General features: G+C 48.1%; 1 protein-coding gene across 10 annotated transcripts in view; it reads right to left on the bottom strand.

Moving 5' to 3' along the window:
- Positions 1-18,570, bottom strand: part of CLEC16A (C-type lectin domain containing 16A) — a 210,485-nt gene that overhangs the window by 53,280 nt on the left and 138,635 nt on the right. For all 10 annotated transcript variants that reach the window (XR_010836636.1, XM_059036137.2, XM_059036134.2 and 7 more), the window contains 2 exons: positions 2,388-2,539; positions 91-295 (listed from right to left, as the gene is read on the bottom strand). Coding sequence is in view for 9 of the 10 variants with exons in the window: in XM_059036137.2 (XP_058892120.1) it covers positions 91-295; positions 2,388-2,539 (357 nt within the window). In the remaining variant the exon portion in view is untranslated. The remainder of the gene's footprint in view (positions 1-90; positions 296-2,387; positions 2,540-18,570) is intronic.

Here is an 18,570-nt window from a genome sequence, read left to right as displayed (position 1 = left end):
GGTTCTCAAGGTCACCGTGAGAGCCATGCTGATGGCCTGCGGCAGCTGCTGCCCCACTGCCGAGAGGACGCCCGCCGGGGCTGTACTCACCAGCTATTCTCTGCATCTTCATGCGTCTTGCCTGGATGCGGCCCTTGGCCAGGCGCTGCTTGGCGATGATGCAGCGGATGTGGTCCGAGAAGACGAAGGTGGCCTGCAGGATGGGGAAGGGCTTGGAATGGGGGCTGGATGCAGGCTTGTGGATGGTGATATTCAGGGCACGGCTGTCGTCCTCCACGCCAGTCACCTGCATATCCTGCCGGGGGAGGAGGCCAAAGAAAGGGTATCTGTTAGGTTCAGGGGGAAGGTAGCTGCTCGGAAGCTGTGGATTCATGTCTCATCTAGAATGAGGTCCCCCAGATTGAACTTTGCTTTTGCTCTGGAGGAGACATCAGCCCCCCAAGTCTGAGAGAGTCAAGGATGGGCACAAACCAGGCCAGGCCCGGCAGGAAGCGACGGGGTGGGAAGCACAGAGAGCTCAAGTGGCTGATGCTGGCTGTGGTGGCCGGTTCTGTCCCTGCGAGGACTTGAGGCAGCTAGTAAACACACGGGACACCAGCCTCTTCATGGGGCCTCAGGGAGCCCAACCAACTCCAATAATTCTTGCTTCGGAGAACTAGAGATAACAAACCCAAGTTCCTAGTCCTTTCCAGTGTGATCTCCTCCAGCGTAACAATTCTTTCCTTGCTTCTCTTAAGAAGGGGGCATCCTTAGCTCCCATTTGTATGGCTCTGACGAATTCCTGGTCCCTAAAGGAGATAGCTAACCCCGAGAAAGGAATAGGGGAGGACCACTTAGCAGACGTTTGAAGAAAGTTACACGTGAAAGGTAGAGGAGAACTCACATACAGCAAGTATCCTCAGGATAAATCCAATCTAAAACCTCAGATTGGATTCTGTGCGAAGAATTTGCTTCCCACTAAGTAAGGTTTGAGATAAAAGCAGGAGACAGGAGACAGACATGAAAGTCAGAAAGGTGGGGAAAATGTTGAAAAGGCTCATGAAGCAAGGCAGATACTGTTCACGGGCATTCAATCTGGCACAAAATGTTGCAGTGGGGATTAGATGAGACATTACGCTTTTAAGATGGAGAGAGAGGCTGGCACATAATAATGTCCTGAAGAATAGAAGCTACTGGAAGACAACCAGAAGAAAAGGTTTATGTGGCTTTCATTGTCTGAGGGACGACATGTGTTAATCCTTTGAGGGATTAAAAACACTTTCTTGACACTAAATTCTAAGGGAAATTGATCATAAACCTAGATAAATAAGAAGCACTAAGTCACCTAATGGACAGTCTCGTACGTGGAAGTCTTTTTCTAAATGAGAGGTTCTTCAGATAGCTGCTTCTCACACCTTCTGTAAAAGACCTTTTTTAAATGGAAAGATCTTGAAAAAGAGGAGGCTGGGAAATGGTTGCAACAGCATCCTCAAACACGTGGGTGGTCCTCTTGGGGAGTGGGCTGCCCTGGAGAGGTGGATGTGGGTTGCCCGGGCAAGGCCTTGCCAGCAGGACTGCCCAGCAAGGAAACGGACTCAGCGCAGGGCAAGTCAGGGCCCAGGGGTCTGGCGGGGGTGATGGTGGGGGAGGGCGTGAGCTGGAGGCTGTTTTCAACTCATCTGGTTCCACGCTTCATTCGACCAACTAGCTGGCATTAATCACCCATCATTTAGACAAACATTAAGAAAACCCACGCTCCAGCTTGACGTTTGGCAGTTTAGAGCCCAGGCCTGCTGGAGAGGTGGAAGACACAGGAACAGCCATAAATCACCAGTGGCAACAATCATTCTAGAGAAGAAATAGGCACAGCCCAACTTCTTGGTATCTGCCCTAGGGAAACCGCCCAAGTGCACAAAGAAGTCAGGACAATTCTGTTGACGGCAGCACCGTCTGTAAAGGTAAAAAGCTGGAAGCAGCCACAGGGTGCTGGCTAACTCTGCCTTGGTGTGTGGTCAGGCAGCAGTTAAAAGAACCACCAGTAAGCCTGCAGAGACTAACACAGTCAGTTCTCCAAAACATTTGTTGAATGATAAAAGCAAAGTTTACAATACATTCAATGTATTGAATGTATTCCAACGATATGCTGTACAATTTTTAAAAACAGTACATGTAGTTATAGTCATACACGTATTCGGCAAAGCACCATATCTGATAACAGACGAGAGGAGTCAGAATTGGGTTTTGGTCAAAGGGGACTTGGCTCTTATCTGTGAGGTATTCTAACTTTTGTCAATGGTAATCTGTTCACGTGGCCCTTACGTCATTAGAACTTGACGGTAAAGATGACACTTTTGTGGGTGTTTGTACAGCCAACCGAGAAGAGCTTCCGGAGCGCTCGGCCATCGTACCTGCAGAAGGCCTGCGAACTTGACCACTCCCCAGCCCAGCCTGGACACGTCAGGCTCCACCAAACTCATCTGGTAAATGTCGACAGCCAGGAACCGCTGGAGCATGCTGCCATCCTTGGTGATCACCGTGCACGCGATCAGGTCGCTGTTGTCTGTGGTAGAGGGGGACAGAGAGCATAGTGAGGCACAGCCCGCTGCCCAGCTCGATGGACACACTCCAGCTGACTTGTGTTCTGCCGGGCAATGCAGCTTGGCACCGGAGCCTGGGCTGGAAGTCACACACACCTGGGTCTGAGTCCCTCCTCCAAGTCATGCTGGGCAACTTACTGTATCTCTCTAGGCTTCAGATTCCTCATCTGAAAAATGGGGATCATGCCCCTCCCACTCAAAGCACTGTCTGTGAGGACTAACTCAGATAAGGTACATAAAGCATCAGAACAATGTTAGCTGTGGATTAGGCACTGCACCTGTAGCTAAAAAAATATCCAACAAATCTGGAATCCCAGTAACATTTCAGTGCTTCCCTGCAGGCGTTGGTGGTTTACACCTGTGATGGTGTTCACCTAGATTAAGTGAAGACAGGAAAGGAAGAGCCCCTCGCTCGGTTACGGCATCACCAAGACCTCAGTTTGGTGTCTGACGACTTAGAGCCGAGCTCTACACTAGATGATGCGCGATCTGGGGCAAGGCACTTGGACTCTCTAAACCACAGTTTCCCACCTGTAAAATGGGAATAATGTCCCCTATCTTGAGATGTCTGATGCCTTAAAATGAGAACAGGTAGGTAAAGCATTTAGCAGGGGGTCCTCAGCTTATGCCTGGTCCCTTCTCTTAGTTGGAAGTTACTCCCAGATTTGAGGTCTAATTTAGTGCCTGTCCTTGATGGCTTTGAAATCACCAGAGTAATACAGGGCCATTAAATCTACAGTCTGCTTTGAGTTCCCTCCAGTGAAACCCTCTGTAACATGTTTTAAAAGAAACAGCTGAACCAGGAAACAACCTAAATGCCCCCAAGTAGGGGAACCACTTGAGTATGATTTTTTTCCCATCATATGGAAAATTATATACCCATTTAAAAATTATGTTTAACCAAACTGTGAACTGTGGTTACCTATGGGGAGGGAAGTGAGAACTGGGGTGGGCGGGAGTGTGTGTGTGTGTGTGTGTGTGTGTGTGTGTGTGTGTGTGTGTGTGTGTGTGTGTGTGTGTGTGTGTGTGGTATCAACAGGAGAACTTTAATTTTTGCCCTCTATACCACTGCATTGCTTGAAATTATTTTAAAATGAGAAAGTATTCAACATGTACTTCTAAAATACGTATTAAAGACCCAAGTAAAAAATCCTATTTACAAATAACTGCAATGGCATTGGAAAAGAATTTTAAATGAACAAGGTGATAAAAACTTTATAACTATGATGTTGATATGTTTAAAAAAAAAGTATCCCTACAAAGAAATACAAGCACAGAGAAATATACTGAAACATTAAAAGACAGTCCTGATTAGAAGAATCAGGGTTATTTTTTTTTTTCGTAAACAGCTTTATTGAGGGATAATTTATATACCATAAAATTCTCCCATTTTAAGTGTACAGTTTGAGTTTTAGTAAATTTATAGCTGTGCACTGTGACACTCCAGTTGTAGAACACTTTCATCACCCCAATACATTCTGTGGCCTAATATTTGGCTTCATTTTATTGGTGGCGGGTTGCAGGGAAAGGTAACAAAGATAGTAACAATTCTGGCCCCAAGCACATGTGAGAAAGTTGGGCTCAGGGGCTTCCCTGGTGGCGCAGTGGTTAAGAATCCACCTGCCAATGCAGGGGACACGGGTTTGAGCCCTGGTCTGGGAAGATCCCACATGCCACAGAGCAACTGAGCCCGTGCGCCACAGCTACTGAGCCTGTGATCTGGAGCCCACGAGCCACAACTACTGAACCCGCGTGCCACAACTACTGAAGCCCGCGCGCCTGGACCCCGTGCTCGGTAACAAGAGAAGCCATTGCAATGAGAAGCCCGCACATCGCAGTGAAGATGCAACTAGAAAAAGCCCACGTGTGGAAACAAAGGCCCAACGCAGCCAAAGATAAATAAATAAAATAAATAAATTTATAAACAAACAACAACAAAAACTCCTTGGGCTCAGGTATTTTGCCAAGGTTTTGCCACACACCCCTTCTCTCCATCTTTACTTTTCATTTAGATCTAAGGGATGATAGGTACATTTCTCCTCTGCCATCTTCTTTTCCCCTCCCTCCTCCTTCCCCCTCTCCCCACCTCCCACACTACCTCAGTTTAACCCTCTGAGAGCATAATCCGTCCGAGATCCTAGCTTCATGAGATGCCTTCCGGTCTAGCCTCTCAGCTTAGAAAGACCTTGTGTTTCTGTCTTTCCTCCCCAGTATATGACCACCTGGCACAGCCAGATACTCCATGGCAAACACCAGCACCAGACAGGCTCAACCGTCTGGACTGCACATTCTCTTATTGAGGGCAAGAAACTTCCTCCCTTTCCCAAGGGTCCAGCCAAGTATTTAGGAAGAGTTCTAAAAATGACTGTATCCAGAATTTCTATTTCCACGTGGAAGACACTAGTCTTCTGTATTATCAGAAATGGAAGCCCTCACACTCTTTCTTACAAACATTTTCTTTGTGGTAGGTAGAGTTTATTTTCTTTACTCAATACTTAAAACAGATGTTCCCCATTATAATCTTTTACTTTTTGAAAAGAGAAAACTAAACTCATAAAGGACGCCTTTTCTTTCCTTTTTTCCTTTCTCTTTCTCTCTCCCTTCCCTTCCCCCCTCAACAGAACAACCTGGCTCTTCTTTCTCCATATTCACGGAAGAGGTTCATATGCGGGTGAGAGCCGGGAAAGCGGGCACAGCCAGGGCATTGGTGTCAGTGGGGTCTGTCGGCAGGCAACCCCCTTACAAAGCCCGGGGGCCTTAGGGGCTTCAGGGGGGAAAAGAGACCTACCACCTCTGTCACAAAGAACAAAAAAGGAAGGACAAAACCCCAAAGTGGAACAACTTCTTTCAGAAATGCAATTGAGACATCAAAGCCCGTGAGAGATTTCATAAGAAAACTAAGAGGCAACCGTCACCAGTGAGACAGGATGGCTCTGAGAGGGAGGGAGCCCCTGGCTTTTCAGAAGTTGTGGGGGCAGTTAAGGAGAAATGAAGCGGCTTCCGTGGACTAAACAGAAGGGCATGTGGGCATCCTGCAGAGAGATCAAGGGAGTCTGGCTGCGGTGACATCTGCGGGCCCCGGGGGCGGCATCTCAGGAAACGCCTTCACCGACTCGGATCTCCCCTTGGCTGCTCCACACACTGGCTGTGAGCGTTCCCGTCGGAGGGGGACCCAGGGGAGAGAGCTGCGGAACGGGACCCAGCTCTGCCCACGGTCCAAGTCCTTCACCTGCTGCCTGCCAGCAGGTGCCTGTGGATTTCACTCTGAGCCGGGGGGGGAGGCGTGCCAGGTACCCAGGTACCGGGAGGGAGGGATGCAGGCTTGTGGGGAGGACTCAGAAGCGGACGACTATGTCGGGGTGTGTGGCGGCCTCTCAGCATTGGTCTGCGGTCGGGGGGGACGCCAGTGCAGGTGACGGGCCACCCCTACACTGGCGCTGCTCAAATCTCTCGGCCCACCTGGGTCTCCTGCGTCCTTCCCCCACCAACTTCACTTCAAAAGGGGTGGGGCCGAGGGCTTTCGTTTTTAAATTGACAGAAATTTATCAGACTATCCATATGACCTCAGGGAAGGATGTCTCTAAAAAAGAAATGAGGATCCATTACATATGAATAAATAAGTGTAAGGTTGATAAACTGACTACCGCAAAATTAAAACCTACCTCATGGATAACAAACGAGCTCATAAACAGACTGGGGGAAATATTTGCAAAACACCTTTTAAAGGCAAAAGATGAATAAAGGAGAAAATATGGAGAACTCCACAGGCCATTCACAGACAAGAGAATGAACACACACACAGGCGCTCCCCCTCATGCTAAATCAGGAGACAAAGGAGGACAGGATCCCACCCGACTGGCAAAAATAAAAATGTCTGATAACATCAGGTATTGGGGAGGCCACAGAACAACTGACATTCTCAAACGCTGCTTGTAGAATTAATTAATGTAGCCATTTTGAAGGGCAACTCAGCATTATTTATAAAAACTGAAAGTTTCACACTATGACCCGGCAATTGGTATGTTCCCAGGAAGACATACGCATGGGCCGAGAGACAGGAACAAGGATGTTGACAGTGGGATTTGGGTCTGTAATGACCCACATGTCCAGTGAGAAGGGAAAGTTTTTTTAAAAAAAGTATGTTTATTTGGTGTGAAAACATATGGCAAAAACAAGGAAGGAATGAGATCTCTAGATGTTTCAACAAGGTTTAGTCTCAAGAACGTACTGCTGAGTGGAAAAAGTTGCAGCATGACACATGCAGTCTGACACAATTTGTATAAAATCTAACCACACAAAAGGACACTGTATATTTTCTATGGACTCAAGTACGTGTGTGTAAAAGAAAAATTTAAGAAAATGTCTGGCAGGGTGCAGAGTGATTACCTCTTTGGAGGGGAGGAGGTGGGACTGCGGGTGAGGGGTCAAGGTCGTTTTAATTTATATGCAGTGTTCTGATTTTCCCAAGAGGTATGTAGTTTGTGTACTTAAATAAAAGGAAAAGTGACTCTCCTACGCAAAGGGCCTCAGGTCCTTCTGGGGCCCAGCCAGGGTTGGGAAGCAGCACCAGGCCCAGCTGTCGGCTGGCCGGCTCTCCCTGATCCCGAAGTGCAGTGACCATCATTGAGATCAGGGCAACGGCAAGGAACTGGCAGTGCCTCTTGGTACACAGGTGTGCACGTTTCCAAACTGGCCAGATGTGTGAGCTGGAGAGCTCTGGCATCCAGTTCAACAAACGTGTGGGTGTTAGATCCTGTATTAGGGAACCAGACCGTGAAGAATGAGGCTTGGCACTGCCCCAAGGGGCTTGGGGGCCGGCAGGGATGCTGGGGCTCTGGACCGTAAATCATAATGGAGACCAAGTCTCCATGTGGGGAGGGACTGGGCCCTAGGGGCAGAGCACGTGGGATGACAGACGTCTCCACTGCACCCCAGGACCAGAAGGAACCTCCCTCCAGGGAGAGGTGATGTGTTCCTCCTACCCTTAGGCACTGCCTTTCGGTTCATTTATTTGAAAAGGGGAATTTGTCACTTTATTCTATTTGAAGACATTAAGCTTATCAATCTCTTTGAATAGATAACACATTCGCATGTTCCTATTTTAAAAGGTGTGGAATTTTTTCTTTGCTTCTGGGCAGGGGACTCTGTTTGGTCTTAGAATTTAGATATAACTGAATTGTAGACGGCAAAACAAAAGAAAACGAAACAAAAAAACAAAACTGATGTTGTGTCGTGTTTTTGCTTTTAAGAGATCGAAACGGGTCAATTTTCAAAAAAAAAAAAAAATGTGGAATTTTTTATAGTGGATGGTAAATCTCCCCAGTCCTCTTCTGCAGAGGCAACAACTACTGATGTCTTGTTAATTATCCACTTTGCATTTCCAAGTGTACATGTAGCTGTACGTCCCACCCCCTGCCTTGTCTTTCACAGATGCCACATACACCTTTTGCTTTTACCACTGAAGCCCGCGTCTTGGTGATACATCAGCACCTAGGGACGCGCCTCACTATTTTTCATAGCTGCATTCTCTCCCACTGCAGTCATGACTCTAAGTGATTTCACAGCTCCCCAGCTGATGGCCATTCAGGTTGTTTACAAACTTTTGCTACAATAGACAAGGGAACCTCCTTATTCATATGCTCATGTGAGAGTAAATCTAGAGCAGCAAAGTAGAACCTGTCCTTAATTTTTCTCTTGAAAGCACTCATGTTTTACTAAAATAAATTTATTTTAAAAGTTAACTTCCTATCATTACCATGAATGGAAAAGCAGAATTACTTACAATAAATAAGGTGACCATGAAAATAGATTGAAAAGATCTTTTTATTAAATTATAGCCTAAAGCCTGCTCTTTTGATAAAAAGGGAGTCCCAGGAGTTAGAGAAGTTCTAAGACAAACTAGTACCAATCTGAGACCTTCTCCTTGATGTAACAGAAAGGACCCGAGGGGCACTGAAACATATTTTCTTGTGGACTATACTTTCTAAAGTTGGCCACAGCAACAGCTCCCCTGCTATGTGCTCTTCTTACAGTGTGACCTTGACCCTCCTCCCATCACATGGTAGTGTTTGTGTCCCTTCTCCTTGAACCTGGGTGGGCCTCTGTGATTGCCTAGACCAACAGAGTACAGTGGAGGCGATCCTGTATGATTTCTAAGCAAGGTCATAAAAATGCTCTTGGAACCTATCCGCCATGCTGTGAGGAAGCCCAAGCAGCCATGGAGACACCGACTGAGAGAAACCAAGGCCCTGGGCCCACAGCCCCCAGCTGATCCTCTAGTCCCCAGCTGGTACCATGTGGAGCAGAGATGAGCTATTCCCACTGAGCCCTAGGCAAATTATAGATCTGTGAGCAAACTGAATGACTGTAGTTGTTTTAAGCCCCTGAATTTTAAGGTAGTTTGTTACTCAGCAATAGAGAATTGCAACTGTGACTTATTGTAATTTAGTACTGTATCCAGGCACACTTAAAATTCTAAAATTCTTCCAGCACCACCAAGGGGCTGCACACCACACCATGGAGGACCAGCCTGGAGAAACAGCCCAGGGCTGATTTGGGTGCACGAAAGGTCCTGTAGTGTTTAGCAGAATGAAGGAAAAGGAGTGCAGCCATTTTCCAACAGAAGTTTAAGATGCTGGGAGAGAGGAGGAGAAGAGGAAAAAGCTTGAAAGAGCCACCTTGCCATGAAGTACAGAATCAGGGCAACCTGTCTGGGTAAGAATGGCTTGGGATTTGGAGCTGTAGAGACCTGGGTTTAAATCCCAGCTCTGCCATTAAAAGCTGTGTGACCCTGGACAAGCCACCTCCCTCTCTGCATCTCAGGTTACTTATAACCCTGGCAGGACCATCAAGGGATCTGAGAGAGGTCTGGGGCCACACCCAGCACAGCAATGGTTGTTGCCTGGAAGTGCCCTGACTTTTTCTGGAGCCCTGACTTACTGGTCAGAACCTCTCTGCCTGAGGTAAAGTCACGCTTGCTGGATGCAGGCTCTAGACTAAGGCTCTTCAGAGGGAGAAGATAAATCATGGCTTTTGGCTGCTTCTCAGAACTCCTGTGGGACGGGCCCAGCCACCCACTCACTCTCCACCACACCTCCCCACCTTAGCCCGCTGCTGCTCCTAATGCCTGCCAGCCTCCAAGGGTCCCATTTACTCCTTCCTCCCTGGTTGAGGCCTGCTCCCTATCTGGACAGAAGCCCCAGTAAGGCAGGGCCTGACCTGTCTCACTCAATGCTGTACCCACAGGAGGGGGGCTGGGCAGTGGCGGGAGATGAAAATGTATTTGTCACTGGATGCAGAGATGCTAACGTCTTCTGGTCCTCCCCTACTGAAGGCAAAGGACTTTTCAACGGCTGTCCTCTTAGCCCTCCGAGCTGAAGCCTTCTTCCTCACAGCTTCCTCTGACAGGCCATAGCTCATTACTGAGCAATAAATGGGGCTGATGGACTTTGGCTGTATTTAAATGATCCCTTCATAATAAAATATGGATGCCAATACCGTAATTTAATTCTTGGCTTGGTGGCTCCAAATACATTTAGAATTGAGGTCTTTATCCTTACAGTGGGATTTCTAGGCCAGCTGAATTCCAGCGCTTGGAAATCCAATACCCTGGGCTTTAGGGCCAATTTTTGGAACACCACCACAGCTGGAGTTTAGATTACAAACTCTGTAAACACTACCGAGTCTTTCAGGTGTCTTCTGTTAATCAGAGGTCAGGAAGGGCTGGGAACAAGGTACAGATTCCTTGAGAAAGGCAGGCTTACCCTGGGATTCTAAGATAACAGGCCCACAGGGACCTTTCACAGCTAATAGGAGACCAGGATTTCCTTTGTGAGCAGAAAAGCATCTGAGTCCTTTTGCAAGGAATGTGTGGTCCTGGCCTCTCTCTGGATCCAAGAGCAGACTGGGTTTCTCTTCCAGACCTGCAGGTGTGCCAGGGATTAGTGAGGAAGAAACTGCAGGGGACCGTGGGCCCTCTCAGGGAGAGCTAAGACAAGGAGATGGCTGACTTCTCTGGGAGCTGGTGGCTGTGTCCGGTGGGGATGCCGGGCCATTCGGGCCCGTGGTTCTCAAAAACCACATGCTGAAAGACTGTCAGGGCTGAGTCTTTGGACAGGGGCCCCCTCCCCTGCCCCCAGCAGTTCTGTGCTGACACCACAACCAGTGCTTCTGTGGGCCAGGTGCTGAGCTCCAACTTCACAAGTTCCTGGGATCCTATGAGGGGGGTTCACTGATTCCCAAGGACACAAACTGCAGGATGTCAAGTAACATCCCCAACGGCACATGACTGACACAATGTGATGAGCTATGAAGCCAGAGTGAACATGCGGCCTTCACAGCATCCTGAACAAGCTGACTGTGACCTGGGGTTTTAGTCTTCAGGATGGGGCCAGAGAAAGGAGCGACCCCCGTTTCCCTCAGAGAAGGGGGCATCCCTGATCCTGGCTAGATCTTAAGGGTGAAGGAAGCTGGTTGGGTCCAGCAGGGGGACAGTCAAATGACCAGAGCTCTCTGCAGGCAGGTCTCAGGGGTTTGATTTCATGGTGGCTGATGGCGTGAACCTGCTGTGTGCTCCTGGGCAAGGTCCCCCTTCACCAGGCACTTGGTGGCCCCTTCTAGTGGCAGCCCTGGGACCTCCTCTTTCTGGCACACTGGGTACCTGCCGCCCTGGGGCTCCATTCAGGTGCAGGGATACAGTGGGAGCAGGACGGGCCGAGCGCCTGCCCTCATGAAGCCTTCAGACTAGTGGGCAGATGGCAGCCCTTTGAGACAGAGAAGGTATCCTGTGGCACTGAATACAGCTTTGACAGCCACTCCAGGGAAAACCAGCCTGGCGTGGCTCTCTGATGACAGGATGCAGCTGAGGGGAGAGGCCTTAACTGACCAGTAATGCGGGGCTGGGAAGCAGCTGATGAATCATCGGGCCCCATTAGGCTCTCTGGGGGTGGGGGGGGGCTGGGAGGAGAGGGAGGCACAGGCGGTACAAGGCCGTCAATCAGATGCCCGCTGGGAAACTGCAATCCATCTCCCAAATGTCACCACTCCATCAACGTCTGCTACAAAACTGAAAACGATAGCCGTTCTGGGGCATGAGAAACTCACATGCATTTCTTTGGGAGCTACTCTGAGTGCCAAGAAAAGGAAGTCTTGTGCTGATTCAAATGTAACCCAGCAGAGCTGGGTGACAGGGAACCAGGCCCTGGTGATTCTACAGATCCAGCAAAGGAGAATGGTCCTGTACGGGTGACACCCAGACCTTCTGGGGCCTGGTGAACACCAAGGGGAGACTCCACGCACGGCCCATGACATTCCGAAATCAAAACGAGAAAGAGATGTGACAGTTCCCACTAGGGTGTGAACCAGCACACTCAATTAGGTTGGCTGCTTCTCCTGATTTGCTGCGTCGAATCAGTCCTTTGAAGAAAATTAAGTAACCGTTTCTCCATCAACCCAGCAATAGCTTATGGGTTATTTGCTGCAAGTAGCAATCAATTACTTTGTCTTCTTTGAAGCTCCCTAAAGCCTTCCTTCCCAGCACAGCACAGGGCAGCTGTAAAGTGTGATATTTCCTGGATGGAGAGCAGGTCTCGGCAATTTCTACTGCCAGGCATATGAGTCTGGTCCCTCCAAGAATAAAGGGGGAAAGGTACTGGTGTTCCTCGGTTTTGCAAGGCGGTGTAGCAATTAGGGATGCAGGTCTTAGGATACGTGCTGAAACCCAACCACCCAGGGAAACTGTGACCTAGTGCTCGGCTCCAATATTTCATCCATGATCACCAGGCTATCCCCAAACCCACACTGATGACGTGGCCTTCGGCATCCTTGCCACCGGCCCCTCCCCCAGAGCTCCAAGAGACAATTGCCCGAAACACTCCCAAGGCACCTAGCTCTGCTCCCCACCCCATAACTACAGCTTGAAAGGCAGGGATGGCTGCAGGGAACAGTCATGAGCCAGGCTGCCTGAGGTTGAGATGTGGCCCTGCCACTTTCTAGCTGAGTTGACCCTGAGCTCCTGACTGCTTCGGTTGCCTCATCTGTAGGCCAGGGTAATAAAAGGCCTGTATTGCTCTACTTTACCATATGTATGCTGATGTTTTTAGGCAGAAGGGTACTGATGTCTGCAGTTGACTTTGCAAAAAAGAAAAAAATAACAAGGGAAAAGAAAGAAAAGATGGGCTGATGGCTGGATACAAGAGTAGACATGTGATAAAAAAAGTACAGTTGATCCTTGAACAACAAGGGGGTTAGGGGTGAGGACCTCTTGTGCAGTTGAAAATCCACTTACTGCTCTTTCTGCCTCATAAACAAAGGAAGTGGGGCTTCCCTGGTGGCGCAGTGGTTAAGAATCCACCTGCCAATGCAGGGGACACGGGATTGAGTCCTGGTCTGGGAAGATCCCACATGCTGCAGAGCAACTAAGCCCGTGCACCACAACTACTGAGCCTGCACTCTAGAGCCCGCGAGCCACAACTCCCGAGCCCACGCACCACAACTACTGAAGCCCGCGCGCCTAGAGCCCGTGCTCTGCAACGAGAAGCCACAGCAATGAGAAGCCTGTGCACTGCAACGAAGAGTAGCCCCCGCTCGCTGCAACTAAAGCCTGTGCGCATCAACAAAGACCCAATGCAGCCAAAGATAAATAAAAATAAATTAAAAACAAAAAAAAACAAAGGAAGTGATAAATGGCACCCAAGGGCAGGAAGCTAGCTGAACACTGGATAGAATCAGGACTTAAACCCTAGTTCTTCTGGTTCCACATACTGTGATCTCTAATCCAACACAAACTTTTCCCCACACTTAGTTAATGTAAAGATCTGTAAAATGAAAATAGAGGTACTACTTATTGAAAAAAAATCCATGTATAAGAGGACCTACCGCTGTTCAAGGGTCAACTGTACAGTACATTGTTAGTGGCAGGATGTGGATGATGGGTACAGGGTGTTCCGTATGCAATTCCATCATCTTGGTTGCATGCTTGACATTTTTTAAAAGAAAATGTTGGGGGAAAAACTGACCACCTAGGCTTGTTGTGAAAGGTGCAGAAGTACACAACAGCGCGCGTAACACACTCAGGCTGGGCAATCAAAGGTTATTATTAATTCTCGCCGTGAAGATCTATTTGGTTCCTGAGTTTGAATATAACAGGAAGAGTTGGGGCCTGAGGGGTACCTGTAGTGTTCTTTTTTTTTTTTTTTTTTTTTTGCAGTACGCAGGCCTCTCACTGTCGTGGCCTCTCCCGTTGCGGAGCACAGGCTCCAGACGCGCAGGCTCAGCGGCCATGGCTCACGGGCCCAGCCGCTCCGCGGCATGTGGGATCTTCCCAGACCGGGGCACGAACCCACGTCCCCTGCATCGGCAGGCGGATTCTCAACCACTGCGCCACCAGGGAAGCCCTGTAGCATTTCTTAACCTTATAGAATCTTGACATCACCCAGTGGATTCCAGGGCCACCAAGGATATTACATCAACGCTCACTTTGTTGATATGGGTGGATAAGTCTGCCATTTGTTCATTCAGCAATTATTCAAGCAGTTACTGTGTGATGGGTTGGTGCCTTGGTGACTGTTAAGTGATCCAGGAGCAAGAACTAGCTGGAGGGAGGGCCTGCTGCCATTTTCAGACAAGGAGCTGAAGGCCTGGGGAGGCCAGCCCCACAGGCTGGGGACAGAGCTGGGCTCGGGCTCAGTTCTACCTGCTTCCTGAGGATGGGTTTTCCATGGCTACTTCCTCACTCCTGCTTGGAAAGCACATGTCATGTTTAGTAAAATAATGTGACTGATTTTCACAAAGTGGCCAAAGAAACCCATCCCCTGTCTGTCTTCACCATTCCCCTTGGAAAATTGCAAGAGATTCTCGTCTTCACCATTCCCCTTGGAAAATTGCAAGAGACTCTCTTCTCTGGGAGAACAAAGGGCAAGGATTTGACTTTTCTTGTGCCACGCATCTGGACGTGGGTGGGGCAGCTCCCTCTGGCTGTTCTGAGCCTACATGAGGATGCACCACTTGCAAGTGCTTTATTCCTTGTTCCTTCTTTGCACTCAACAAAGTTCACAGACAGACGACTCGGTGGAAACTTAATTACCAGAATCTGAATCCAAGTGAGGGGCAATTCCAGGTAGAGCATGGCATATCCCCTTATCAAGTGACACACAGCCTGTCACCAGAGGCACAGAGATCTGATCTTTATAACACATTGGCAACCACACTTATCTTGACACTCACTCTCCAGAATGCCACATTTGCATAGGACATTGCATAATTTCCTCTCAGAAAATGGCCCTGTTTAGCATGAGTAAATAAAGTTACCTAACTCTGAGGCAGCCGAATGGAATACTTGAGATTTCCAAGAAAAGATTTGAATAGCTAAGCTCTTCCGCATGCATTGCAAGACAGAGGGAGATAGACAGAATCGACTTTGGGTGGGGCTCCCTCCTTCCTGCTACTCAGAAGCCCAGCAGCCAATGAAGGAGGGTACCCTGGGCTTCAGGAGCCCAGGTGCCCCCCACCCCCAAGATTTCTCTGCTCTGGGCCCGTTCCCAGGATATGAAGGCTCTGCCTTTCCCTTCCTTCTTTTATTCTTCCACCAGTCTCTCTACCTGGCATTTGCCTGGCGGCCACTGGGTGCCAGACACTTGGCTACAAGGATGAAGGAGGTCCCTGCTCTGGGTGACCTTTCTGAGCCTCAGTTTCCTTATCTGAAAAATGGATGGATATACCACTTACTTCATCGAGATTCTGTGAGAAGCAGATGAGATGAGGTACAGAAAAGGCCTGTGATTTTTCTCTGCTTGGGTCATGTGGGCACATCTCCTTTTTCCCTCTGGACAGAAGGTTCTTGAAGATAGGGCCGAATCTACTCTTTCCCTCAGATTTCCTCTTTATGATACTTCATCAGAAAAGTACACAGGGTATTCTAGAGAGCAGATCTGGCCCGGGGGATTCTCCCTCCTTGGGCAGGGGTGGGAGGAAGGGGGCTCCTTCTGGCAGAGGACATGGGCTAGAGTGTTTCTCCCAAGTGTTAAAACCGCCAGGATTTATACTATTAACATCACTAGAGAAGACATATTTGGGCGTCACACAGGCATCTGTGGGGGACCTGTACACCCACAGATGCTGGCTGGACTTCAGGGGGCTCTTCTGGTCAATGGCTCTGAGCTCGACCTTCAAGGCCCTTCTTGGGTGGGGAATGTTCTGTCTTGAATGTCCAACCAGGACCCTCCTCTCTCAAGATAGGACTGTGGTAGAAGGAAATGGCTTTGTAGATAGAACCATTCATATCCTCTTTCCCCTTCACTGTCTCACACTTTTCATTCCAACATTTCTGAAGCACTTTCCTCCAAGCTGGACCCTGTGCTTGGCAAAGGCGTCCACAGAGATGGGCAAGACTCACCCTTCAGGGGCTCCTGTGTTCCATGGGGGAGACCAAACAAGTGACCATTACATTACAGTGTGACAAAGGCCGTGGCAGGGAAAGGCCAGGGGCTGCAGAAGGCCAGAAGAAGGCCACCGACACAGCTCGGAGTCAAGGAAGGCTTCCTGCAGGAGGTGAAGTTTTAACTGAATCCTGAAAGAAGCCCAGAAGTTGACCAAGCAGGGGAAGAGAGCAGTGCGTCAGGCCAGATCAAGCCATTATCCCTCTCCAGAGGGCTCACGGGTTCCTCTTTGATATAGTTTTGCATCTGACCTTTCATGGCCTAGCACTAGCCTCCCACTTTTCACTAGTCCCTTGGGGTTTCAAGCTCTTTGCCTGATTTTGGTCAGAATGTCTGGAGGGGCATCCACACGCATTCCCTGGCCCATCACTTGGGTCCTCCCTCTATATCTGTCCTTTCTCTGGGTCTTAGTCTCCTGGGACAGCAGAGTCTGGTTGTGAAGAGCATGGGGAAGGGGCCAGGCTGCCTGGTGCGGGTCCTCAGCACGCTGCTGTCCACCCTCTGGACCTCAGCTATCTCATCCATCAAATGGGGTGATAACAGTAGTACAGTATTGCTGCTGTGGAGACTCAGTGATATTTGTCAAGTGCTAGAATAGTGCCTGGCACCTAGGAATAATAGAGTTAGCATTCTAAACTCAACTCGGCAAGAGCATGAAGGGTTTGGTGAGAATAGTGAGCTGAGAGCGAGAAGAGGCCTGGGTCTGAATCACAGCTGCGCACGTACGAGGCTGTGTGGCCTCAGTTAGGGCAAGTGACCTTTCTGGGCGGGCCTCAGCTTCCTTCTCCCTGAAATGAAGAGGCTGGGACTAAACCACACACCTCTTTTCTGATGGGAAAGAACATCTAAATTTCATACCAGGGGACACATTTATGGCCGTTTGGCAGAAATTAGTTCACAGAGTGAATGCTTACCGGCACAGCAGTCTGATTTTTAATTAGCTGGTGGGAATTCAGTATTCTTCAAACATTAACAGTAAAATATGGGAGACCTCTGGTGGAGACAAGCCATACCTTTGGGCTTAAACAAAAGCTGTATCCTTCACACACCAAACAGCCTGCTTTCTGTTTTTAATCGCTAGTGCTCAAATTGAGTATCAAACGTTTTGGCATTGGAACAACACTTCCAAAGCGTATGATTTAAAGTGATGCAGTTAGGCAGAAATAGAGACACAGATGTAGAGAACAAACATATGGACACCAAGGGGGGAAAGCGGGGTGGTGGGGGTGGTGGTGGTGGTGTGATGAATGGGAGATTGGGATTGACATATATAAACTAATATATATAAAATAGATAACTAATAAGAACCTGCTGTATAAAAAATAAAGAAAAAAGAAAAAAAATAAAGTGATGCAGTTAATATGAAACTAAATCTTATCAGCTAACTCTGTATAATCCTAGGCACCCAATCAGATGGGCTTCTTTTAAATTACTAAACTGCGTTTCAAACAAGATAAGAATCAAGAATCTCAACTATTTTTCCCCTCTTAGTTTTTTCTTCTTTCAAAAGTAAACTTGAACATGAACCACTCTATGAAATTCATGAAGAGCAAAATAAGGAACGCAATTCATTCTTCATTCGTTCCTTTTACTTTAGTTTTTCAAGGCGGGTGGGTCCTCACAGACTTTTGAAGGATATGTTGCAGTTGGCAGGGGGAAGTGTGTGAGCCGTGGGTCAGAGACATATGAGAACATGAGGAGTCTGGGAGACTGCTGTCCTTCACGGGGGCTTGGAGTACGTGCAACAAGGCAGCAAGGGCTGCTGCAGGACCTGGGGAACCTGTCAGCAACGGCTGTTTATTAAAGCCATACCAAGGAGTGTAATCAGATGCCCAGAACTGGGGACTCAGGGAAGATTGCCATGGCAACTAAAGGTTTTGCCTGTGGTTATTGGCTGAAACTTAATTCAGGAATTTAATTGGAAGTTTCTAATTAAGACCCAGTCTGGAACTTATAATATACATGAAAAAAGGGCTTACTAAGGATATGAAAAAAAATTAATAAGGTTTCCCAATTGGTCCTTTATTTATCAATTTAGCAAATATTTACTGTATATCTGCTACAGCCCCAAGTACTCAGGATGCAGGAGTGAAGAAGAATGTCCCTGTCTTCACACAGCTCACAGTCTGGTGCATGCAGACAGACCATAAACAAATAACTTGAATAAACCTATTAGTATAAAGTATGCTTACACAATGGGAAGGCAATGCTTACCCTGCTTATTAAGAGACTCTTCAAAAGTTAATTTGCAAATCCTGCAAACAGACTATTCAGAAGTTTCACTTGCAAAAAAGGGAACCCCCCTACACTGTTGGTGTGGATGTAAATTGGTACAGCCACTATGGAAAACAGTATGGAGGTGGCTTAAAAAACTAAAAACAGAGTTACCACATGATCCAGCAATCCCACTCCTGGGCATATATCTGGAGAAAACTCTAATTTGAAAAGATACATGCACCCCAATGTTCACAGCAGCACTATTTACAATAGTCAAGACATGGAAGCAACCTAAGTGTCCGTCGACAGATGAATGGATAACGATGTGGTACACACACACACAC

The sequence above is a fragment of the Kogia breviceps genome, chromosome 14 (assembly GCF_026419965.1).
Source record: "Kogia breviceps isolate mKogBre1 chromosome 14, mKogBre1 haplotype 1, whole genome shotgun sequence".
NCBI lineage: Eukaryota > Metazoa > Chordata > Mammalia > Artiodactyla > Physeteridae > Kogia > Kogia breviceps.
This window is presented reverse-complemented; position numbering and strand designations above follow the sequence as displayed.